Raw genomic sequence first — 26,572 nt, 5'->3', positions numbered from 1 at the left:
TGACGCCACAATATTTTAAAAAACATATGTGAATAAAGTATGATATTAATAATTGCCTTTGTATAACACTAAAGTCCATCTATATATAATTTATTCACAGCTAATGGAGATTTGACTGTCATATCTGTGAATCAGATCATCATATGATGACTATAAAATCATCAATAAATGACCAAGATCATCTGATATTTTCTCTTGCAATTATTGCCATAATAAATGTGCATCAAAACACAGTTAAAGCAGCCAGAGAAAAAGTAATGTTAAAACTCAAGAGTCATGAGACCAACTAAAGCAAACACTGATCTCAATCATGGTGACATCACATTTCTGTTAAAGTTTTTTACACTTTATTTAAATTAGGATATTTTACTTTAATTGTATGGTTTTTGTTTGGCAGCCGTAGCTGCCAGTCATTTGACCCTTTTTTTATGATTTTTTTTCAATGAAGGTATATGATCATAATAATGCAGGAAATACCTGTGAAATAACAGGTTTTTTTTTGTTTTATTTGAATTAGAAGATTTTACTTTAATTTTATGGTTTTTGTTTGGCAGCCGTAGCTGCCAGTCATTTTACCCTTTTTTTACGATTTTTTTTTTAAATGAAGGTATATGATTGTTATTTTACAGGTATATCCTGAATTATCACGGTGTTTTTCAGTTTATTAAATTTAGGATGTTTTACTTTAATGTTACAGTTTTTTGGGGGCTGCCAGTCATTTGACCGTTTTATCATTTAACTGTTTTGTTACTGTTTAATTACCGATTATATTTGTAATTTTACATACATTTTTATGTAATTTAAGAAAACAGAAAAAATACTGTATGAAAAATACAATCAATTTCCTGTATAAAAAATGTGAATTACTGCAATTTGTCATTAATGTCGCAATACCTAAAATAACAGCTGAATTTTTATTTTACAGATATTATTTGTAATTTTACAGTGTTTTGAGTACAATTTAAAATGAAAGAAAATGATCGTCAAAAAATCACAGTTATTTTCTGTAAAATTAGGATTTTTTTTGACAGTGGACATACCATTACATATGAATAAAATATTATTTCCAAATGCTTTTTTCCCCATTTGTTCTTGTGCTCCAAACAATGTAATGACAAAAAAAATTCACAAAACTTCTCAGGAGAATAAAGCTCTGGATAAAATTGCGTGTGAGCCTCATATTCTCACTGTATCATACTATATGAGCCATAAAAGCCTGATGTATCAAATATGACAGAAAACTTTAAACCAAATGCAAAAAAAAATCAAAATGGAATTCCTTTCTTTTCTGTCATAAGTGCTGTCAGAAACAGTAAAAAATAGTGCAACCTCCTTTGTCCTTTGTGTTTCTGTTGAAACCACTGTATTACTGCTGTTCCATAAGTGCCACCTTCTGAATTTGCATTTTAATTCAGTCTGTCTTGTTCACTTTTGTGTTGGGGTTGTTTACATCAGAGTGTCTCTTTGATGAATTTTTGTGTACCGTTTCAGTGGTAATTTTGTGTATTCAACAGTTTTTAATTCTTGTGTTAAAATGTTAGGATAGCATTACTAATTTGACTCCCTTCTAGTTTTAATGCAATTTATTCCCATCAGAATGTGTGGTATATGGGCCTTGTTTGGAAATGATAAGTGTCTCGCGGCTCAGTGCACCAATGCCATGAAGATCGCCCATCGGGGTCCAGATGCTTTCCGCTTCGAGAATGTCAATGGATTCACCAACTGCTGCTTTGGTTTTCACCGCCTTGCTATTGTGGACCAACTGTATGGCATGCAGCCTCTGCGTGTCAAGAAGTTCCCCTACCTCTGGTTGTGTTACAACGGTGAGATCTACAACCACGTCAGGGTAAGTCACATTCTTGGCCTATTTCACTTTCACTTTATTTCACTAAAAAGTTGAAGACTAAATTCGGTTTGGAGTTAAAGACATTTATATGTATGAGCACATGAAAAATGACCCACATCGAACTTTGATTGCATTTTTTTTTTTTACACTTGCAGCACAATTGTCAACTTGCTAAGTTTCCAAATTTCCTACCGTGGTTTCGTCTCAATTGGACTATGGGGTTCAAATATATTCGCAAAAGTTGTTTTAACGCTAATTTACAACATAGGAAAAACCACAAAGCAAAACCCATCATGTATCGCTGGATTCGGCAAGGATTCTGGAGTCTAAGGAGAGGACGCTCATGAAAATAAGTCAACCACATCCAAAGTTATAAGCATGTAAATATCCGAAACTTCTCAGACTCCTTCAGGGCATCGTCCCGATGACCCATGCTGAGTTTCGTTATGATACTAAATTAAAACATGGACAAATAACTTAAATAATGTTTAAATAAATTATTATTATTATTATTATTATGAGAAGTACAAATGTACAACAGGGATATATTTCTGACTGTAATCATTTTTTAACTTTAACATGCCTTTATTTGTATGGAGAGATTGTATTCTCGAATATGGGTGAACATGTTCGATTGTTTCCTCCTTTTACAGCCACTTTGCGTCCATTTATTTATTTTTTGCAAATTAGCTATCTATCTTCAAGGACGACAATGTGTTTATTTATTCCATATCTAAAGTGTATTTTTTTCGGTGGGCATAGAGATTAGCGATAACAGCCTCTTGTCTATAACATTTTCTCTGCTGTATATGTGTGGGTTCTTTTTTTTCTTTTTTTTTATACCTTTGATGTGCAAGATATAATCGTACACGTTCATACCGCCATATGAGTATTACCGGTACAACCCTAGTGTGCAACCGTGGCTTCTGCCACATTTATTGTGCCAGTATAACTCCACCTCACATCATCTCTCCAATTCCTTCATGTATCTAATGATCTGTCTTTTTCCTTATAGCTGAAGGAGCACTTTGAATTTCAGTATCAGACCAAAGTGGATGGAGAGATCCTTCTGCACCTGTACGATCGCTTTGGAATTGAGAAGATGCCGACTCTGCTAGATGGCGTGTTCGCATTCATCCTGTTGGACACTGCTAACAAAAAGGTTTTCTTAGGCAGGGACACCTACGGTGTGAGACCACTGTTCAAACTGCTCTCCGACGATGGCTTTCTAGCAGTCAGTTCTGAGGCCAAAGGTATAATGAATAATGTAAAGCACCTTCTCTGGTAGGGCTGCACGAATAATCAAAACTAAATGAAATCCCACTAATGCCGAGTTCACACTGCACGATTTTAGCCCCGATTTCCCCTCGCTGACAGATTTTGCAAACATCGCCAACAAATGCCCAAAATCGGAGGCAAATCGTTACTCGTTCATGCACGTGACAATCACGTAGTGTGCTTTATCAAAGACGCGATCTGAGAGAATCGCCGACGCATTGCTGACGCCTGTGAGATATTTGCCGTGCTAAATATCTGGACCTGTTTGCGATTCAAAATCCTGCTGTGTGAAATGTGTTCTGAAAATTACATCGGCAATGACCTACAGCCATTCAGCCAATAGAAGAGCAGGATACAGGGCAACGGGAAGTTTGAGGAGTTATAGACCAGAATATCAGCAAGTAAAGGCCCCTCTGTCTATTTGTACCCAAGAAATGGAGGAAAGTTAATTTTTCTAATCGCTACTGGTCGATCAGAAAAACCCTTTAGTCGAGAGCCCTAATGTTTGTGCTGCATGTTTCAGAGTGAAGCACGGCACTGTTCTTTTATGTACCTGCAGCTCATCATCTGGGGCCTCGTGTACAAAGACTTGCGTTGAATTCATACTAAAACATTGCGTAAATGTAAATGTGCGTACGCACAAAAAAAACAGATGTATGAATCTCTGCGTATGAAGGATCCCACGCATATTCTCTTTGTACATCCCAATTAACGTAAAATTAAGCGCACATGCACGAGCGCAATGCCCCACCCAGTCTCCACCCCCAATTAAATTAATTTAAATATGGTAATTAGTCCAATTTGGCAAAATAAACCTGCAAGAACATGGCTAAAGCAAGCAAGAAACGAAATTTCACTGAAAATGTCTTCTATGTGAATATATAGTAAAGTGTAATTTATTCCTGTGATCAAAGCTGAATTTTCAGCATCATTACTCCAGTCTTTAGTGTCACATGATCCTTCAGAAATCACTCTAATATGATGATTTGATGCTCAAGAAACATTTATAATTATTATCAGTGTTGAAAACAGATGTGCTTCTGCTTCATATTTTCGTGGAAACCGTGATATAGTATTTTCAGGATTCTTTAATGAATAAAAACTTAAATCTTTTGTAACATTATAAATGCATTTACTGTCACTTTTAAACAAATTCAATGTGTCCTTCCTGAATACAAATATTACTTTCTTTTTTTATCTTTACTGACCGAATTAATGAAGTTTATTTTTTTATTCCGGACTATTTAAAGCTCCAGTCCGTAACTTTTTTAAGTTAAAAATAATCCAAAATAATTATATTAAAAAAAACTTATTCTGCCGGTGGTCAAAACTATCTGCTTGCCATAGCTAGATTCAAAATGGTTAGCTTGTAATAATGATTTTAATTCCAGTGGTACTGGTGGGTTTCCGCGGGAAATTCGAGCATGTCTTTGCGTCATGATGTCACACCCGAACACATAAAGAAGGAGTTTCGGCTAGCCGGCTATACTGCGCGTGACGAGATGTTTAGATGTATAGGCTTTTCTCGCAGCACTTTACATAATTAAACTTATGGCATCCAGAAAGATCCAAACAACAATCATCAGTGTCAACTGGAGATTCAGCAGTTATAAAACCCAAAAGACTTCGTACTTCGGATTTAAGGTGGCTAGAGAAAGAGAAAGAAACCGTCTCATGCGAACACAAGGATTTGAACATCGGCGGGGCTTTTGAAAAGTGCGTGAACTCCGTGTTTTGAAGGGGTTCAAAACGGAAGATAAGACGGCTTTTTTTCTGCTGAACAAGTAAGACATTTCAATAGTTCAATCGTGTAACAGTACGTTTTCTTAATTCACACAGTTATGGAGTTTCCTTTGTTGTGCCTTTCTCGTTTTGCTATTATGGAGAATATGAATTCTGAACTACGCAGGTAACCATAAAACACATTAAATTTAACATTAGTCACGCAATGCTGATGTTGTTAACATGAACAATTTGAGAACAAAGTAGTCTATAATTTGCACGGTTGCTGTAAATCATGTTGAGCTTTTTCCCCCTTAGTTGGTCAGAACAAAAATGGATTTTACTTACTTGTTCAGAAGACATTTTCTTATGAAAATTCTTATGTTGGTCAAACTTTCAAAAAGTGAATCTGTGATTCTGTATGACAGTATCCACACAGCGCGGTGACTGACAGCAGCACTCGCCTCAAAGCACTGTGTTCATCCGCGCTGTTTCATGCCGATTTACAACCCACGTAAAGATAATAATTCCGCGAATCACTGCAGTTACAGATTTCGAACAGAGAGATGGCGACAAAGAGGAAAAGTTCCGGACTGCAGCTTTAACTATATAGGAAGTTTATTTTTATACCGAATTAATGAAGTTTATTTTTTATTCCTAGTTAAGCCAACGCTGCCATTGCTACACAGGTTGTATCAATTTGCACATGCTTTATATGTTCTTACTTAATTGCATAATAGAATATTTTAATAAGACTCGTGTGACAATAATATGTCAAATAATTTATCAAAATTACAAATTATAAGCAATATCTGACAGCTGGTGGTGCGATAGAACAATTCGTAGAGTAATGTTTGCCACTTCACTTTATTGCCTCTATGAGTCGCCAACGGACAAAAATCACGACAAATGTACGTACGCCAGGCATGAAGTTTACGTGGAGGAACGCACATTCTTGCGTTAATTTCACTGTTAGTACATCTGGCCGTGGACGTGAAAGCTGGCGTACGCCGTGTTTTTGTGCGTACGCAATGTTGATACATGAGGCCCCTGGTGTCTAAGACTGGCTTGGTTCACAGTAAATGCTGCTCTACTCAAACTCATCTCTACATCTGTTCTGAGTTTGGGTTGCATTTGGGAACACATGTGGCAACCATCTTCCCAAACTTGTGATGAGAAGTGCTTATAATCCAAAAGAGAAGGCTCCCTGAGGTTTTCTGCCTAAATAAAACTTTCATGGTTTATTTTTATTTTTTTAAATCACATTTTCATTTAAAATCGTGCAGCCCATCTCCTCGTGGAATACCTTGATCACACCTTTTATTCCAGAATTTAATTTTAACATCACAATTTCACTGTGATTTTAATCCAAACAGGTTTGACAGAGCTCACACACTCCATGTCCACCCCTGCAGAGATCACCCCCTTCCCCCCAGGACACTTTGAGGAGTTTGACTTGAAGCCCACTGGAAAAGTGGAGTCTCTTCAGATGGGTCGCTTCCACTGCTGCACAGATGAACCTAAACATGCCTCCTATAACAACCTTCAGGGCCTTGGCGCAGGTAGATGTCATATAGCGATGTAAAAGTAGTCCAGATTACTTGTACACTTATATTCCATGTGTTCTGAAGCCATTTGATAGCTTTGTGTGTCACTGAAATTGAGTTATTCACATGTTGGACAAATAATTTAGTCCACTTCTGGATCAATAGATTAATTTGAAAAAATGCTATTAAAAACGCATTTTTGAATCGGACGTCGCTACCGCTCTCATACACACTAAATTTCATTCACACAACGGTCCACAATCTTATTTGTGCCTTTTTTTTATTTAACCTTTTAGCACCTGAAGCTAAAAAAGGTCGTTTTCACATATATTTTTATTAATAATAAAATTCGAACAGAATGTGCTATCTTCAAGTGCAAAACAAATGACGTTCAATAAATCAGTTATTGACCATTAAATGTGCTCTATGTAACTTTTAGCGGCCTCTAGTGGTGATGTTTCAGATTGCAACCAAATTTTATAAGAGCGCTCGTGCTCGAACTCATAGACAATACCGTCTATTACGCAAATATCTCGGCGAATACTAGACGGATTCGGCGAGCACCAAGCTCGTTGGGACCATCTAGTCGAGCTGAAAAGAACCATATAAGGTCCATAGTTTTTGGTGGTGTTTTCGCGGAGATATTAGCAGAAAACCATCGGGCGCGCTGCAAAATTGCGGACGCCGGTGACGTCACGATCTCAGAAGAAAATCGCTCGTTTCCCTTTCGAGAGGTTCCTCCTATTGCGTAAGAGCTTACGCTATGGGAAAACTCCTTTTCTCGAGAAATATTGAAGTCTTTATGTAAAACGCATTGCAGCTGCACAGCATACAGCAATGAGCGAGGCAGCTCGGTCATTGGCTGTGCTGCGGCAACTGCACGAACCTATGACGGGGCGACTCTGAACCCGCTTCCAATGAGCGTGCTTCGCGCCCACGCGCGTCAGAGCCCACCAAGATGGGCGTGGCCAAGGGCAATATATTGGGCGCCCCGTCGTCTGAGTTCTTTAGATTTAATCTCCTTTAGCAAAGACCTTCTCTTTGCTGGATCCTCCGGATTTCTTGGAGTCTTTTCGCCGCCGCCGTCGACAAGCCTACAGCAGGACTGCTTCGAGGACGCCGGCGCCTTCAGCCGACTTCGATCGCCTTCTGCTAAGCCATCCGGCGCGCATCACCTTTATATCCTTTTCAAAGCTTACAGTGTTCGCCCCGCGACACTTTTTCTAAAAGAGCAAATTCAAGGCATTGTTTCAAATGCCTTCCTGCGCCTCGTGTCGAGGCCCTCTTCAGGACGGGGATCGTCACATCATGTGCTTCACCACCACCCGAAGACTCCCCGCCGCCAGTCTAGTTCACACAGGCGGACCAGCACCCCTCCAGCGGAGCGATGGGTCTCGTCTCGTTTGGCGCGTCAGGGGATGACGATGACAAGGATGACAGCCTTTCCTGTGATGCTGCATCCGACGACTGGCCGAGCTCGTCCTTCGACCCCGCGCCATCGACATTAGCGGGCACGAGCGTGGGCTCCAGCATGGACTCGGAGATCGTCCGCATCCTATCTAAGGCCGTGGAAGACCTCGGGCTCGATTGGTCTTCCCCGGAAGAACCCGCCTGCAGCCGACTGGACGAGTGGTTCCTGCAGGGGCGCCGACAGGCCCCTCGGCAAAGGCCCTCCCCTTTCTTCCCGGAAGTTCACGACGAACTCACGAAGTCGTGGAAAGCCCCGCACTCCGCTCGCCTGAAGCCTTCTTTTTCTTTGTCGCTCTCCTCTGTGGACGGCGCGAAAGAAAGAGGCTATGAGGGGACTCCGCCCCTCGAGGAGGCTGTGGCCAATCATCTGTGTCCACCCTCCAACGCTGGATGGAAAGCTAAAGCTTCTCATCCCTCGAAGCCTTGCCGGTCTACTTCAGCTCTCGCCGGTCGCGCATACGCCGCCGCCGGCCAAGCTGCATCAGCGCTTCACTCTATGGCTGTCCTCCAGGTGTTTCAAGCTAAACGCCTCCGCAGTATGGACGAGTCTGGACCTGATCCTGAGGCATTCAAGGACCTGCGCAGCGCCACCGACATAGCACTGCGAGCTACAAAAGCCACCGCCCAATCCATCGGCCGTGCTATGGCTAACCTAACTGTCCTTGAGCGCATTCTGTGGCTGACGCTAACAGAGATAAAGGATGCAGATAAGGCGTCATTTCTCGACGCGCCTATCTCCCAAAGCGGCCTGTTTGGACCAGCGGTGAAGGAGTTCGCTGAGCGCTTCACCGAAGCCCGTAAGGATTCGCAGGCTATGCGTCACTTCCTGCCCAAGCGATCTAGCTCATCGCAGAGCCGCCAAAGGCCGCCTCAGCAGCAGCGAGCTAAGACGGCGCCTCCCGTCTCTCAGCCCAGACCTGAAACTGACTTTCGACGCCGCTCGCGCTCTGCCAACAGGAAGCAACTGCCCGAGCGACAGGGACCTCGGCCCAAGATTGTGCTGAACCCAGAGCCTCGTAAGTCCTCCTAGCTACAGGGAGAAAAAGGGAGAGCGCGTGTCTCGCAAAAGCTGGACCGTTCTCTCCAAAAACGTTTAAAACATTACCCAGTCCCCTTACAGGCGGCTGGAAATGTCTGTACAGCAGCCAATGTGCCAGCCACACAGCTCGCTCACCTGCAAACGACACACAGAAATCACATAAAGAGCCATTTTCTGCCTGTGTCATTAAAGGGTCACGTGTCCACACCAAAGTGCGCATTCCCACATATCAAAACTGTCAAAGCAGTGCCAAATGGTTTCCCAGCTCAGGCTGGACGCCCCATAAATGTAGATTGTGTGCCAACTGTCACGTATGCACCACTACACATAAGCACTGTTCCCACAGTTATAAACACTTCCCCAGTAAAAGCGGGAAGTTCTATAAGAGTACCGCGTGTGCCCGCTGTTATGCACGCACCCCAACTCACAAACACTGCTTATATGGCCAAAAACCTCCCGCCATGAGCGGGAAGTTTTATGAAAGTGGCGCGCGTGCCTACCACAGTCTATGCACCCCCACCCATAAGCACTGTCCATACAGTGTTAAACATTTCCCCATCTCACACTGTGAGCATTACGGCGAGCGTGCCTGTAATCTCACACGCACCCCTGCACTCGGCATTCAACAAAGCTGCTCAGCGCGCGCCCGCGCCTCTGAGAGCTGTAAGCTCAGTATTAGCACAGGGCGATTTGCTGGCGGGAGCCATACGTCACCACGACACGCCCCCAGCCAGCATTCAGCCCATATCTGTGCGAGCGAAAGCTTGGGAAAATATCCCCGGCATGCCGAAATGGGTTTTAAAACATAATAAAACACGGTTACTCGCTTCAATTCGCTCGCAGACCGCCCCGCTTCACAGCAGTGGTCGAGACGAAAGTGAGAAAAGATGTTTCACATGTTCTACGCACCGAGATGCTCAAACTGATAGAGAAAGGCGCTATAGAAACAGTCCCTCCCTCTATGAGCGAGGCAGGTTTTTACAGTCGCTATTTTCTCGTTCCGAAAAGGGATGGTGGTCTCCGCCCCATTCTAGATCTCAGACATCTGAACAAAGCTTTAATGATTCGCTCGTTCAGAATGTTAACAACCAAGCATATCCTCGCGCAAGTTCGCCCGGGGGATTGGTTTCTATCAGTGGATCTGAAAGACGCTTACTTTCACATTCCGATAGCGCCTCATCACAGGCCTTTTCTGAGATTCGCTTTCGAGGGACAGTCATACCAGTACACAGTACTACCATTCGGCCTGTCACTGGCACCCCGTACATTTACGAAATGTATGGATGCAGCACTTTCCCCCCTGAGGCAGCGGGGAGTGCGAATACTAAATTATCTCGATGATTGGCTAGTCCTAGCACAATCAGAGAGCCAGTTAGTGACACACAGGTCTTGGATTATCAGTCATCTAGATTGCCTGGGTCTAAGAATCAATTTTGCAAAGAGCATGCTATCCCCCAGCCAGAATATTTCTTTTCTGGGAATAGTGCTAGACTCAGTGCAGATGACGGCGCGCCTCTCATCAGAGTGCGCGCTCACTATCCGGCGCCTTGCAACATCGTTCAGAGCGGGTGCGCGCGCCCCCGTCAAGCGATTTCAAAGGATGCTCGGTCTCATGGCCTCGGCATCAGCTGTACTCCAGCTAGGATTGTTGCACATGCGTCCTCTCCAACGCTGGCTCAAAAGCCGTGTCACCACTCACGCGTGGCGCTCGGGCCACTTTTTAATCAGAGCGAATCACGGCTGCATAAAAGCCCTGACGCCCTGGAAAGCTGTCGACTGGTATCAGTCCGGCGTGAGTTCGGGCGTGAACACAAGGAGGAAAATGATCACGACAGATGCCTCCAAAATAGGTTGGGGGGCCCTTTACGAGGGCAGGCCTGTCTCCGGCTTGTGGTCAAACCCGGAGAAGCGCCTACATATAAACTGTCTGGAATTGAAAGCGGTCGCTTTGGCTCTCAGAGCCCTGCTCCCGTACCTGAAGGACGAGCACGTCCTAGTCCAAACGGACAACATGACGGTAGTCTCGCATATAAATCGTCAGGGTGGACTCAGATCGAGCTCCCTGCACTCGATGGCCAGGGAGCTCCTCCTATGGTCCCAGCGCAACCTGCGCTCGCTGAGAGCAGCGCATGTGCCAGGTGTTCTGAACCAGGGAGCGGACATGCTGTCCAGAGACAAAGTTCTCCCAGGAGAATGGTCTCTCCACCCCCTGACGATTCAGTGGTTATGGCAAACCTTTGGCAGAGCAGAGGTCGACCTCTTTGCCTCCAAGGAAAATGCGCACTGCCCTCTCTTCTTTTCAAAGAGCACAGACGCTCTCGCCCAAATCTGGCCGAGCCGCCCGCTGTATGCCTTCCCTCCGGTCGCGATGCTACCTCAGGTCATCAGTCGGATCAGGGAGGAGAAATGTGCAGTGCTCCTGGTAGCCCCACTCTGGAAGAACCAGACGTGGTTTCCAGAACTGATGCAGATGATGCAATCTGCCCCATGGCCGATTCCGCTGAGGCTGGACCTCCTCAGGCAGGCCAACGGGATGATCCTCCATCCCCGCCCCGATCTGTGGGCCCTCCATGCGTGGCCCCTCAACGGGTTCCCGGGAACCTCCCCAGTGGAGTGTTGAGAACCATCACTGAGGCGCTTGTATGCCCAGAAATGGAAGGTGTTCAGTGACTGGTGTAAATCCAGGAACCTGAACCCTGAGACATGCGAAGTACCGAGTGTGCTCGTTTTCTTACAAGAGCTGTTGGAGGCAGGCCGCACCCCCTCCACGCTCAAAGTATATGTGGCCGCCATAGCGGGATCACACGACCCTGTAGAGGGACGCACATTAGGGAAAAACTACCTAGTTGTTCGTTTCCTGAGGGGCGCCAGGAGGATAAATCCCCCACGCCGATCTGGGACCTGGCCACGGTCCTGGACGCACTCAAAAGTGCCCCGTTCGAACCCCTCCGAACTGTGCACCTTAAACAGCTCTCGCTCAAAACTGCTCTCTTGCTGGCTCTCGCCTCGGTCAAGAGAGTGGGCGACCTGCACGCGCTGTCATCAAGCGCTGCCTGCCTGGAGTTTGGACCTAACGACAGCAGGGTTGTCCTCAGGCCAAAACACGGGTATATTCCTAAGGTGCTCTCTACACCCTTCAGAGCACAGGTGATATCTTTGGCCGCGCTATCGTCTCCAGCAGACGAAAGCGACGCTAATTTACTCTGCCCGTTCAGGGCGCTCAGAGTATATTTGGAACGTTCTGCCCTGTTCAGACAGACAGAGCAATTGTTCGTATGCTTTGGCGGCCGCACCAAAGGTCTCGCTGTTTCAAAGCAGAGAATATCGCGCTGGATAGTTGATGCTATAGCGCTGGCTTATGAAGCCAAGGGCCTTCAGTGCCCCTTGGGCATCAGAGCTCACTCTACGAGAGGCATGGCCTCCTCGTGGGCGTGGTCGAGTGGGATACCCATTCAAGATATTTGTGCGGCAGCAGGCTGGGCCTCACCGTCAACATTTATCAGGTTTTATAACCTACAGGTCCCCTCATTGCACTCTAACATACTGTCGGTCTAACTATGCATAGGCTGGAGTGTGTACATGCTGAGCATTGTCTCCTCCCTCATAGAATCCGTCTCTGGCTGACGTAGAGGATTTTTCATGCATGTCAGTACATAAAAATGTGCTTGTGTGTTTCTCTGGACGCCCATTGGGCCGTTCCACGTTGTCCCTTATAAAGCCCGCCTTCGGCTGGTTAGTTGGATAATTACTTTGCTTAAAGGCTCAGGCATCTGCCTCTGGCTTAATAGAGCGAAGTCAGCACGCACGGCGTTTTACATGGCGTTCCCATAGCGTAAGCTCTTACGCAATAGGAGGAACCTCTCGAAAGGGAACGACTCGGTTACTGACGTAACCTCGGTTCCCTGAGAGGAGGGAACGAGTATTGCGTAAGCTGCCGTGCTTGTGCTTGGTCAGTTTGCTTCAGTCGATTGAACCTAAAGAACTCAGACGACGGGGCGGCCAATATATAGCCCTTGGCCACGCCCATCTTGGCGGGCTCTGACGCGCGTGGGCGCGAAGCACGCTCATTGGAAGCGGGTTCAGAGTCGCCCCGTCATAGCTTCGTGCAGTTGCCGCAGCACAGCCAATGACCGAGCTGCCTCGCTCATTGCTGTATGCTGTGCAGCTGCAATGCGTTTTACATAAAGACTTCAATATTTCTCGAGAAAAGGAGTTTTCCCATAGCGTAAGCTCTTACGCAATACTCGTTCCCTCCTCTCAGGGAACCGAGGTTACGTTAGTAACCGAGTCGATCTCTGGAACGCAAAGACCCAGGCTGTGTCCGAAATCTCCACTCAAACCACTACTCCCTAACCCCTATGTAGGGGGTAGGGAGTAGAGCACTATATAGTGAGCTCACCAGCATAATAGAAACACCACTTTCGGACACTACTCGATCGTCTCTCGGCGCCGTTGATTAAACGCGCCATCATCTGTCAGCTGGTGCCGAGCCAGCTCTGGGCTAAATAGTTTTTTTTTTTTTATAAATACATTACATTATATTGAGCTTATTTCTCCAAAATTGTAAAATTAAAAGTCATTTCTGGCCGTTTCTGTTATAATGCGTTACTCCACACATGATTATAACTTGTAAACATAAATAAAATTAATACACATATTTCATATATTTTCGTTTTCTCTTGCCTGTCGACATTAGGGAAAAAAAAACAGATCTACGTTATCAAATATCTTGCTCATAATACTCTTAATAAAACAGCTTTTAGACTCTGTAGAGATGCCACTCAATATTTATCTTTTTTGTTTGTTTGTTCTCGTGATTCAGAAGATTTTGCGGATTAGCAAAAGAAACAGGATTTCTAGACACAGAAAACGACGTGCTGTTCTTGCTACGCTACCGAGACGTCGTCAAATTGTAAGTTAAAGATGAAGATGATGCTGATAGGTCTTTTACGATCAGCGCAATGCATGATGGTATGTAGGGCTTGGGTTAGTGACCATCGGTTGTACACTACTTTTCAAAATGCATTCTGGGATACATTGAGTGGACTATATAGGGTATAATAATCATCACTATACATTCGGACAGCACTACAAAATGGCGAGCTCACTATATAGTCCACTATATAGTGAGTAGTGGGAGATTTCGGACACAGCCCCAGAGAGCTCAAATTCGGGGAGGAGGTCCCAGGGGAACCCTTGCCCGAACGCTAGAGTGGCGGGCTTCGGGGATGCCCCCTACCGGATCGCCTTTCGCTGGGACCCCCGATTTCAAACGACTATAACTCGGGGAGCCGGGCGAGTTGGACCTCGGGGGTGGGCTCGTTCGAAAGGCCCCGTCCAGCACTACGAACGATTAGAGTCTTGGGAATATTGATCAAAGATTGACTGAGATATAAGCCGAAAAACGTGCGCCTTTAACCGGACGTAACTCCCTGACCGTCTACAATAGACTGTATATAAGGAGAGAGGCTCGGGAGCGCGCATGCACGTCACATCCGTTGGATTTCGCGGTAAATCCGACCCGTAGACTTCACTTAGAAATAGGAATACTGGCCTTCAGAGGTAATAGCAAAACCCGACAAGTGGATCATTGTAATGTGTGATTACAACCCCTTCACACACAGGCAATAAAAAAAGGATTCATTTTAGTAGAAAAGTTACATAGAGCACCTTTAATGTGTGTGCCGAGTTTGTAAACAGAATTGAAATGGACAATAAAAAAACAGGAATACATTTTCTGATTTTTATTTAGAAAAAAAAGGTAAAGCATGATCGAAAGAATGTAACACTTTCTAATACTATCTATCTACTATCTAATACTATTATTTTCTAATATAATCTAATACACGCGGACATACACATCCACGCATACATATGCTCTCATACATACACACACTGACACATACACATGCACACACCACATGCGAAAGTCTCGCTTACTTTAAGTATCATCAAAAATCCTCCCAATCGCCTCGTGTGCTGTATACTCCTCCTTTGCCATGTTTTTGTTTGTTTCTTTTATTTTCTTCTGCAATCCAAAACTCCCTAACCTGCCACGCTGTGTCTCTCCGTTCAAATCCTTCCTTCCCGCTTTCCCAGAAAGAAATGACTGTAATGACTGGACATGACTGTAATGAGCCGTATGTTGCCTAAAAGCGCATGTTGTCTACTGTCAGGAGCAATTTTGAATTATATTGATGGTGCTAACTGTTGAAGAGTTACGGTAACGTGAATACAGTGTCGGCGCCAACACAACCAGTTTAATAGAGTTAAATATCTATGGAACAGATGAATGTAATGGTGCGTTCTATTATTTATCCGTGTCGGAGTTCCGACTAGGAAGACAGACGTTGCCTAGCAACACGCACCAACACGCCCCCTTTCCTCGGATTTTCCCGCTCGGATTTCGGACAACCGTGAGGACACCGAGCAAGAATTCTGATACGGAATCCAAGATGGCTGCGCCCTGTGTGACTTTAGAATGAATTGTTTTTGGACCGCTTTGGTTGTTTAAATGAAGATTTTAATCACTCGTATTACTGCAATACCTTACTGCGTCCATATCACTGCCTGTGGGTATGGGAATCGGTCTTGTTGTGAGTGCAATATTGAATGAAGCCTTGTTTAAAACAGGTGTTACTAACGTGGCTAGTGGTGTTGCTAACAAAGATAAACTAAAACATGAAATAAAGTGAAAATTTTAGAAGTTCAAATGGCTGAGTTTTGATAAGCGCCTGGTACTCGGCCAGTGCTACCATAGCAACAGCTTTCCGGGTGGCGTCCATGTTTTTCTCCGACTCGGACGCGCAAAAAAATACCAGAACGCTTCAAGTGTGGATAGCGTCATATCCGAGGGCCGAGTCGGTTCGTTGACAAGAATAGAACGCACCAAAAGAGCTACTTCTAAAACCTCCCTCTAATATACATCTGCTTACACCACCATTTACTGTACCATCAATCAAAACTATAGAGAAATGAATTTCTCCCTTGTCGTCAGGTTTTGAATTGGAGACGGTCAAGAGCAACATTAGGATCCTGTTTGCAAATGGTGTAAAGAAACGTTTGATGGCTCACAGAAGAATCGGCTGCCTCCTCTCAGGTGCCTGTGCTGCTCATTCTGTTATTTGCTTTAAGTGGGTCTGACTTTTTTTATGACTCACCCTATCCATGATGTTTAATTTTCAGGTGGTCTCGATTCCAGTCTGGTTGCTGCGACACTCGTGAAACTGGCCAAAGAAGAAGAGCTTGAGTATCCCATTCAGACATTTGCCATTGGTGCAGATGACAGCCCAGATCTTCTTGCTGCCCGCAAGGTATTGACACTGTATATTCAGCATGTCATATGCACTTTACACCTAGATATCCTAAATGTGCGTGGTGCTTTCTATGAATACAGTGCAAGGCGCGCTATGTTTTTAAAGCATTGGAGCAGGCCTATTCAAATCATGGGATGTTTATGGGCATTATATCTCCTTAAATTTTTATCTAGTGCCAAATGCGCTTCATTCAAGCTCTTTCCATTGGGTGCGCATTGTTTCCCTTGTGCTAATGATGCTGAAGCGCCACATTAGGAGCTGCAGATGAAGCGGTTATTTTAACAGTTTGAGAAACACTGTCAGCAGCAGTAAAATAGATTTATACTTTCACATTCATTCAAGAATAAATATGCAAATAAACAGTATACCAAATATAAGAACGAAAAAAATTATATAGTGCGTTTACTTTTTTCATTTTACATCTAAACAGTATGGAGGACCAACTCTATCATATTTAAAAATAAATACAGAAATAAATAAATGCTCAATAAATAAATAAGCATACAATTAATTGCCCCCAAAAAATACAATAAACAAATAAATGTAGGTAGAAATTAAATTATACAGTGAGACATAAATGTGTATATACCTCTTTTAATTAGCTTCTTTATTTATTTACCTTTGTAATAATTACCTTATTTATTGTCTGTTATAATCTTCAACTTTATTTATTAATTACTTATTTTTTAAAGTATTTATTTATGTGCATGTTATAATATTTTTGTCTGTTTTAATCTTCCTTTGTATTTTTTTACCCTATTTATTTCTTCAATGCTATTTATTTCTGCCTGTCGTTTTTACATTTCTGTATGCATTTCTGCCTCATTATGCAAATGAGGAGGGGCTGTGTCTTAAGGGGTCAACCTCTGCCCATTGGTTGGTTAGCATTTTACTGCATCGGTCGAATCTACTGCCGCGTTCCAGGCAACCTGTAACCCGTGTTTTTCCAACCTTATACCCGTGAAAGTGCACTGGAACGGCAGTCAAACCCGTGACTTCCCACCCGTGAACTCGTACTAGATCGATGTACTCCCAGTTACGAGCTCTGACGTCACATAGCCCGCGAAACCATACAAAACAGCAATGGTTTGTTTACATAGCTACCACAATTCCTTGCGCTCAGGTAGTTTGGCGTGACTGGCTTGGAACGCGACAAAGTCGTGAGTCGTAGTTTGAAGTCGTGATTTACGTGCTCAAAAAACTGCCTGGAACGCAGCATACATGCCATCGGCCGCGATTTCTTTTTTTTTGCAGGGTGGTAGGGGAAGACTCATTAATATTCATTAGGGAACTCATCCCTGATTGTCAAACTGTTGAGGTATAAGACTGTGAAAATACGCAATTAAAAAGACTACAAACCCAAAAGGCGCACATTTTCTCTCAATGAATGCAGCTAACTTTAATGAAGCTAACGTCTGTCATTTGTTCTATAGTCTTACGTTATAATCGTAATGTTACGCCGTCATGCCTGAGTGTTTTGTACCAGACTGCACACACACGAGCAGCGGATCTCGCTCGTTGTTTCGCTTCCCCGGAGATGTAATTCATTGAGCGATTTTCACATAAAACTAAATGTCACTCTTCAGTTTTATGACAAACTGCGACTTTCTTGACTTTCATAATTATCTTTTAAATTGACAAACATCATATGTGTAATACAGGGCACAGTTCAGACGGAATAAAAAGATAAGTTGTCTCTCGCCATTGACTACCATACATATTTCTTCCGAAATAAGGTCCCATGAGCCGGAAGCGGAGGGGAGGGACTTAGGCTCTCTATGGGCAGAAGTTGACCCCTTAAGACACAGCCCCTCCTCATTTGCATAATGAGGCAGAAATGCATACAGAAATGTAAAAACGACAGGCAGAAATAAATAGCATTGAAGAAATAAATAGGGTAAAAAAATACAAAGGAAGAATAAAACAGACAAAAAATATTATAACATGCACATAAATAAATACTTCAAAAAATAAGTAATTAATAAATAAAGTTGAAGATTATAATGGACAATAAATAAATAAGGTAATTATTACAAAGGTGAATAAATAAAGAAGCTAACTAAAAGAGATATATACATTTATGTCTCACTGTAAAATTTAATTTCTACCTACATTTATTTGTTTATTGTATTTTTTGGGGCAATTAATTATATGCTTATTAATTTCTTTATTGAGCATTTATTTATTTCTGTATTTATTTTTAAATATGGTAGAGTTTGTCCTCCATAAAACAGAAGCATTCAAGTAAGAAAAACAAATCATTGTTTTTAATAATTGTAAAAAAATGTAAAAATCACTTTACATTACAAGTAAATGATTAGAGCTACAAAAGCAGTTCAGTCAAGAGCAGCAAGTGATCCCCTCTTTTCTTTTATTGTTTGATTAACATTGAGACAGATGGCCTATATAAAGACCTACTGTAATGCACGGATCTAATGTAATGTTAGACATCAGATGTTTTTCCCCAACAGAGTCTTTACACTCAGGATTCAGATGTGTCAGTCAGTGCGAGAAGTGAGCTTTTTAGATTTTTAGATTTTGAATGACTATTTCGAGCATTGGGATCGCTAGACGAGGGCTTAATTTTTGTGAACCTCAAAATCAACCGAAATTGACATCTGCAGAAAATGTATTTTTTCAAGAGAAAAGCTCTGTTGGGGGATTTAGGCTCTTGACATCTGGTAACCACAAACATTAATACTATAGTGGGAAATTGTTACCAATGAAAGGCAATGCAAACATTAAATAAAAAAGCTTTTTTCAAAGAATGTGTGTGTGTCTATCACTGTCAGAGAGAAGAGAGAGCAAGAAAGCTCAACTGATACTAATGCTGTGAAAAATGGAAAGGGTATTGAAACTGTTTCAAATATTTCAGTATAATATGCATCAAAAAATCTATATTTTGACAACACTATTAGAGGCACCAATCCCATGCAAAATATGTTTAATAAACCATTATCTATCATCAAATTATCCCGCCGTGAAAAGTGTCAAATGTCATCAAATGTTCCCCCGTCCCAACCTTAAAAATGGGGTTTTGTAACGATCCCATAGAAATCTAATAAGAAATCTAACTGCTCATTAATTTAGTATGACTTTCTGAGGTTGACGATCAGTTTTCTGAAGGTTAAAGCACCTATATTGACATTACTTTTTTTTTTTTTTTAAGCTTCAGGCCTTGTGTTTTTCCCTATTTGTGGTAAGTGCCATGAGTATTTAGTAGCAGGTCGAGTTGGTTTTAACTGGTGTTGTGTGGCAGGTGGCAGCCTACATTGGCAGCGAACACCATGAGGTGAACTTCACGCCTGAGGAGGGTATCCGCGCGGTGGAGGAAGTGATCTTTCACTTGGAGAGTTATGACATCACCACTGTGCGTGCCTCTGTTGGTGAGTACAGGAGTTCAGACTAATGAGTAGACCATATCACAAAGACAATAGAAGTATGAAATATAAAAATGATTCATCTTAAGTGGGTCAAAAAAAGCATTCTAAAGTTCAGGGAAATTAAATTAAAATTAAATTAAATGAAGAAAAAATCCTATTGATGGATGTGGTATTTTAGGGGTTTTGCCTCAATCGACATGAGGTCGGCTGTTGGAGTATCCTTGAAGTTGAAGCTTCTGACGTCTGACGATCAGACGATCAGACGATCCTTATACTCTGGGACATGCAGATGAAAGGATCTCTGATTAGAAGATTCTGATGTTGGTGCAGATTATCTTCAAAATGGAGGGTGCTAAACTTGCGGTCCTTGTCTCTGTTGCTGTTATCCCAGTTCACTTCTTGCAGAACTTCTTTGTTTCACTTTTTAGAGCTTCAAAGTCTTGAGAGGGCAACTTCACAACTCCGTAGAGTTGAACTTGGAGCTTAGCATTCAGAACTGTAACATTTAGATTTGGCAGTCAGTGACTACGTTTACATGCAGCCAATAACCCGTTCAAAACCGGGATATTAGCAATAACCCGGTCGCGCACGGCCATGTAAACACCTGCAAAAACCCGAATATGCTTATATCCTGGATTTTAAAAACCGGGATATGATACCTGGGGTACCCCTTTTCTAACCCGAATTTTTGGTCATGTAAACGCGCATCGGCATATCCCCATAGTGATTTGTGTTCTGCGCATGTTCTATTCCCAAGGAATCTTGGTCTTTTGAGTAGAGGAACTTCTCGGCGCATACAAAAACCTGCGTGCAGTATACCGGAAGTAAACATGGCGAGACGCAGCACATCATACTTTTAGAGCGAGGTCAGTACCAGCACCAAAGCGCAAACAACTGCTGTTGTTGTTGTCTTTGGATACAGGAAGAAGAATCGGAAATGACGCATATTGCGTCTTAAAGGGTTAGTTCACCCAAAAATGAAAATTCTGTCAGTAATTACTCACCCTCATGTTGTTCCAACCCCGTAAGACTTTCGTTCATCTTCGGAACACAAATTAAGATATTTTTGATGAAATCTGAGAGCTGTATAACTCCTCCATAGGCTTCTTAAGGGATCGAAACTGGCCGGCCCAAAAGTTATGAAAGACATCGTTAAAATAGTCAGAGTGACTACAGTGGCTCAATCTTAAGTTTATCAAGCCACGAGAATACTTTTTGTGCGCAAAAAACAAACAAAAATAACGACTTTATTCAACTACTCTGTAAAGGACGTGATATTTCACGTAGTGAAACTACGCAAAGCTTCTGGGTTGCACGTCACACGTAGGCTCACTATTGGCCGACGCTGGTCATGTGTGTGATGCGTGACGTACAACCTAGAAGCTTTGCGTAGTTTCACTACGTGAAATATCACGGCCTTACAGAGTAGTTGAATAAAGTCGTCCTTTTTTTTTTTTTTTTTTGCGCACAAAAAGTATTCTCGTCGCTTGATAAACTTAAGATTGAGCCACTGTAGTCACTCGGACTATTTTAACGATGTCTTTCATAACTTTTAAGCTGGTCAGTTTCGATCCCTTAAGAAGCCTATGGAGGAGTGATCCAGCTCTCAGATTTCATCAAAAATATCTTAATTTGTGTTCCGACGATGAACGAAAGTCTTACGGGGTTGGAACAACATGAGGGTGAGTAATTACTGACAGAATTTTTATTTTTGGGTGAACTAACCCTTTAAGGTTGTCCGTACGTCTTGTCGCTAACCGTGCGTCGCCGTTTACATCGGGATATTGCAATTGGCTTTATGCACAGCTTCACTACTTCCTGAACTTCAGTCAGCCCTTTGTTTCCTGTCTGTCATTATTGGACAAACTGATTAATCCAGGTGTGCCTGGCCTCAGTAACAATAATCAGGCACACCTGGATTAATCAGTTTGTCCAATAATGACAGACAGGATACAAAGGGCTGACTGAAGTTCAGGAAGTAGTGAAGCTGTGCATAAAGCCTATTCCATGTATACAGGAGAAACTCTCTCTGCTCACGCATGTAACCGGGTTATTCCTAATGTTTCAGAAACCCGAATAGTGACCTTAACCCGACCATAACCCGAAAATTGGCTGCATGTAAACGTAGTCAATGTGTGGTTAGGGGGTGTCAGCATATGGTTTTGTTTTGCGGGGTTATCACTGCTCTCCTTGCTCTTTTCCATGCTTGGCTGCATGGATGGTCAGGGAACTTGCCCGGAACAGAATCCAAACTGTATACTTATTGTCAGTCATCATTGCCGATAGCGGTCCTGACAGAACTATGCTTATAGGGCAGATGGCCCTACTCTGATCTCTCAGTAGGGGGAAAACTGGAACAGCATATTCTCAGACACTGCTTCTGATTGGTGGGGATAATAAACAATGGTTGGATTTTTTACCATTATAGGGTGGTCATTTACACACACTCCGGACACACATTAATGTTTAAACACCATGTAAAAATGATTTTTTGTATAAACTTCAATACTTTGGGATCTGAACAAAGCACACCATGCTTATTAGCAATAGTAACAAGCCAGCCATGCTTTCCTTAGCAATATGAATTTGCAATGTCGGTTAATAGCCCCTAGGTGGCAGCAGTGCTTTGCAGAAATGTTTTTGTTTCTACGCAGGTATGTTCCTGATATCAAAGTACATCCGTGAGAAGACGGACAGCGTTGTGATTTTCTCAGGTGAAGGTTCTGATGAGCTGACACAAGGATACATCTACTTTCATAAGGTACATGTCATTATATGCTCAGTTTACATTTACTGTCAACTCCAAATGTATTAAAAAAAAGCTACACTTAAAAATGCTCCTAAAACTGGGTGTAGCAACATTTGTGTAGTTTTATAATGTAATTCAATGACATTCAGACATTTTAAGAGGGACTTCACTATGTGAGACATTAGTGTGTTGTCATGCACTGTTAGCTGTATCTTAAGACTTGGATCGAGCTGAATTTGTGACCTGATTTGAATTAGGCGCCGTCCCCTGAAGCGGGCGCTGAGGAAAGTGTACGTCTGCTGGAAGAGCTTTATCTGTTTGATGTGCTGAGAGCGGACAGAACCACAGCTGCACACGGGTAAGACAAAATACCCTTTCCTTCTCTTCCCTTCCCACAGTAACTTGGTGATTTCCACTGTTTGTGACGTCAAACCTTTTCCACTAGACTGGAGCTGAGAGTGCCTTTCCTGGACCACAGATTCACCGCATACTACCTGTCTCTGCCTGCAGAGATGAGAGCACCGAAGGTGAGTCCTGACACCTCACAATTCAGTGATTTATCCTTCCTCATGTCAGTGTAAAATGTGTCTGTTCCCACATCGGTTACGGTGCCTGGTCTGAAGTGTAGTGCAAAAGCCCAAATATGAGCAATAATGATAGTGATGCTTAATTTATTGGTATTGCGTTTGTTTTTCAAATATCATATTAGTGTTTTTTGTAATCCGACTGAATAACTTGTTTGATTGGAGCAGAATGGTGTGGAGAAGCATCTCCTGAGGGAATCGTTTAAAGGGATGAATCTTATCCCAGATGAGATTCTCTGGAGAAGGAAAGAAGCCTTCAGTGATGGTATGACATCCTTGAAGAAATCCTGGTATGCAAGCCTGCAGGAGCACATCGAGTCTGAGGTACTACACATGTACACACAGACTATGATGTCATGGATGTGCACAGTACACGGTGTGTATCCTTTAATCTATCTTCTCTCCTTCAGGTGAACGACTCTCAGTTGGAGAAGGCTGATAAGCTGTTCCCTTTCAACCCCCCCAAAACCAAAGAAGGCTTCTACATAAGGCAGGTCTTTGAGAAGAAGTACCCCGGCCGCAGCGCCTGGACGCCACATTACTGGATGCCCCGCTGGATCAAGGCCACCGACCCCTCAGCCAGAACCTTGTCCATCTACAAGCCTGATAAAGACGAGTAATCGCATCATTCTTCAGACCTTGGCTTAACATTACATTCTTTACAGCACACATATCCGCCTCATGGAGCTGGTTCAAAATTTATGATGCTACCTTCCTCTGTTAAATTAGCTAAATTTAAGTTTTCTTTGGGTGGTTTTAGTCTTTTCTAAAGAAAAGTGAATTAAAAAGATTTGGGAACCGAAGCGAGGTATAGCTTGTTGGTTAAAGGACTTCAAACATTTGTACAGAAACCTATAAATACTATTTTTGTTACTGCTTTAAAACAAAAGAACTTAACATTAGCCAACATTGTCAAAAAAGGAGTTTTATACAAAGATTCAGAAAGCTTGAAGGGGATCCATAAGATTTCAGATCAGGGGTGCATTTCCCAAAGCCAACTATGGTAAAAATTTCTGTCTTTACCAATATATCTCAATGGAACTTGCAAACAAAGTTGACTAATGATAATTTTTGGGAAATTAACCCCTGGGCTGGAAAAGTTGTTGGTTTGATTCTTACAGGCCATGAACTTCCATTTTCAACTTGAGCTAAGCACTTACTCATGTTCCTTCAGTGGGACTGTCCCTTTGAGTGTTTTTGTATGTGTAGAATTAGTTATTTGACGATTAGTAATTGGTTGGCTAGTTAAACTGCTTTTAACCAGTGAAATTAAAGGGATGATCCAAAAAAAAAAAAAAAAAAACCTGTTCTAAACCTGTTAAATGTTGGTAACCAACTGTTTTGGTGACCAGTGACTTCCATTGAATGGACAAAAACAGACTTTTTTTTTATTTATTTTTTAAATTGTTTGTGTTCAACAGAACAAAGTTCTGGAATGACATGAGGGTGAGTAAATGGCAATTTTCATTTTTGGGTAAAATATCCCTTTCTAAAACAGTTTGTACATTTCTGAAAGTTAAATGCCTCACACTGGTTAAAGTAAGTTGAACCATTTAGTCTTATGGGGAGTTCGTTTTTATTTATTTGGTGCACCAACAATATAATCTTGCAAAAAAATAATAGTAATTTTAGATTTCATTAATGAGATGGATGTGTATGTAACATGAGTGTATAAAACATCTTCAGCCTCCTGCACTGTCAAAGACTTTTCAGTGACTTTTTAGTCCTTAATGTGCGCATAAGTTATTGATTTGAAAGATCTGGTCATGGTGTTAATAAAGCTTTTCTTCAATATATCTTGATGTGTTTTAATTAATGTCAGTAAATAAAATAATATATAAATGAGCTATAAATATACAAAGAATGTAGATCTCAAGGTCCAGAGTTGAGGACCCCTGAGATGATCTAGTTCAAATAAGGTAGATAACTTTAATAACATAAAACAAACAAAAAGCAGTATTCCAACATGAAGTGGTAGATTTTCCACTACGCACATGACTTAAGTTTTGCCCAAATGTTGTATACTCTACTAAGCTTACTTCAATACCTGTTCTAGTCAGACTATGTCTCGTCCTTTTTTTTAACACTAGCACTCGGGAATAAGATCAAGAGTGCTTCACTACAACACTATCACTTGTGAATAGAAGTAAGATCTCTAGTGTCTAGTCTGCTGAGCAGCAAAAATCAAACAGACTCCATTAATTGCCTTTGAATATGCTTTAATCTGCCGGGAGTTCTCGTAACAATCACTGAGAATCTCAGCTTCATCAAGAATAGAATAAAGGATAGAAATACAAAACACAGCAAAATAACATGACATACTACTCATGATCATTGTGTAATTTTTCTCGTATTTGATTAGTTCAACTTGTGCAAAACAGCATCCACCCACACCCTCTATTACTGGCAAAGCAAATTTAGATGTTAGAATCTTCTGAATCAACCAAATCATGGGGTTGGTGGTCCATTGTTAGTTCATCATTGAATACTCAATATATCATGGGACTATTAGATTTAAAATAACTGTCTAGCCAGGATATCTTCAGTTTCTGAAACCTCAACCCTGCTAAAACATACTTCTGATACATTATTATTTTTTAAATGTTAGGCCTGTAAAGAAAAAGAAATGTTAGTTCATGATTAGTTTTTAAAATTCCTACTACAAGGTTCAACTCAACGGTGCATGGACAATACCAGACAAAAAACTGAGGGGCTTTTATACTCAAGATAATGAACTGAATACAAACAGGTAATCTAATCAATAAGTAACCAAGGACACAAAGTGGTGGGAAAAAGAGAACAAGAGGAAATCTAACTAAGGCAGGTAAAACAGGAATTGAAACGCAATGAAAATGAAAACCAGTACAGAGCATAACAGTGACAAGAAGTGTTTAGAAAATAGGTATTTTCAAGATAATTTTTATAACTGATTTAAACTTTTCCAGGTTAAAATTAGAAATCGCTTTTGCTGAAGAATAAAACTGCATAAAGAAATACAACTGACCTTTCATTGGATTAAAATTAATTTGTTATTTTACTTTTTTACAAGACTTTTTTTAATGCAATTAATAAATTGACAGTTTTTTTTAAAGCACATCTCACTAAAGACTGTGCATAAAGACACTCTTTAGCTTAACTGCCATTACTATTATAAATGCTCTAAAAATACATTCACACTAAGTAGACAACACAGATACGTGATACTGATAGTACTGCTGCTCTCTGAGAAAGGTGGAAATTGTAATGTTTTTAGACAAAGGCATGCTTAGATATTTCAAAACACAACAAAAACAATATCTCGCATTTAAGCAGAATGACATTCAGAAAAATGTGCATCATTTAGATAAAAGCTTCTGCTAATTGAATAAATGTGAACATAATCATAAAATGAGAAGCTGGACAGATGATAATGGCAGAAAGTGAAAGCTAGCAGGACGGCCTCCTCAGGATCTTGTTGGCAAAGTAAGCTTGATAAACTCGCCATTCTAGAGAACACACAGAACAAACAACAATGTAAGCACGTTTCTGCAGAAGTCAATGTTGGTGCGTCCCAATTCGCGTACTTATGCACTATTCTATAAATGCACGTGTGTTATTGGAAGCATATATTTCACACCTGAGATTGGCTCTAAGCAGCC

General features: G+C 41.9%; 1 protein-coding gene across 1 annotated transcript; it reads left to right on the top strand.

Moving 5' to 3' along the window:
* Positions 1-1,596: 1,596 nt before the first annotated feature.
* LOC130084053 (asparagine synthetase [glutamine-hydrolyzing]-like) lies at positions 1,597-23,722 on the top strand. Its single transcript, XM_056249214.1, has 11 exons — positions 1,597-1,846; positions 2,862-3,099; positions 6,223-6,408; positions 15,900-16,001; positions 16,088-16,215; positions 19,478-19,604; positions 22,256-22,362; positions 22,608-22,708; positions 22,796-22,877; positions 23,103-23,258; positions 23,345-23,722. Exons 1-11 carry the CDS (start codon positions 1,598-1,600, stop codon positions 23,552-23,554), a joined length of 1,686 nt encoding a protein of 561 aa, XP_056105189.1. The 5' UTR covers position 1,597; the 3' UTR covers positions 23,555-23,722.
* Positions 23,723-26,572: the final 2,850 nt, after the last annotated feature.

This window comes from Rhinichthys klamathensis, unplaced genomic scaffold, assembly GCF_029890125.1.
Source record: "Rhinichthys klamathensis goyatoka isolate OS25496 unplaced genomic scaffold, OSU_Roscu_1.1 h1tg000059l_1, whole genome shotgun sequence".
Taxonomy (NCBI): domain Eukaryota; kingdom Metazoa; phylum Chordata; class Actinopteri; order Cypriniformes; family Leuciscidae; genus Rhinichthys; species Rhinichthys klamathensis.
Note: the sequence above shows the minus strand (reverse complement) of the source record. Positions and strands in the feature narration are given on the sequence as shown.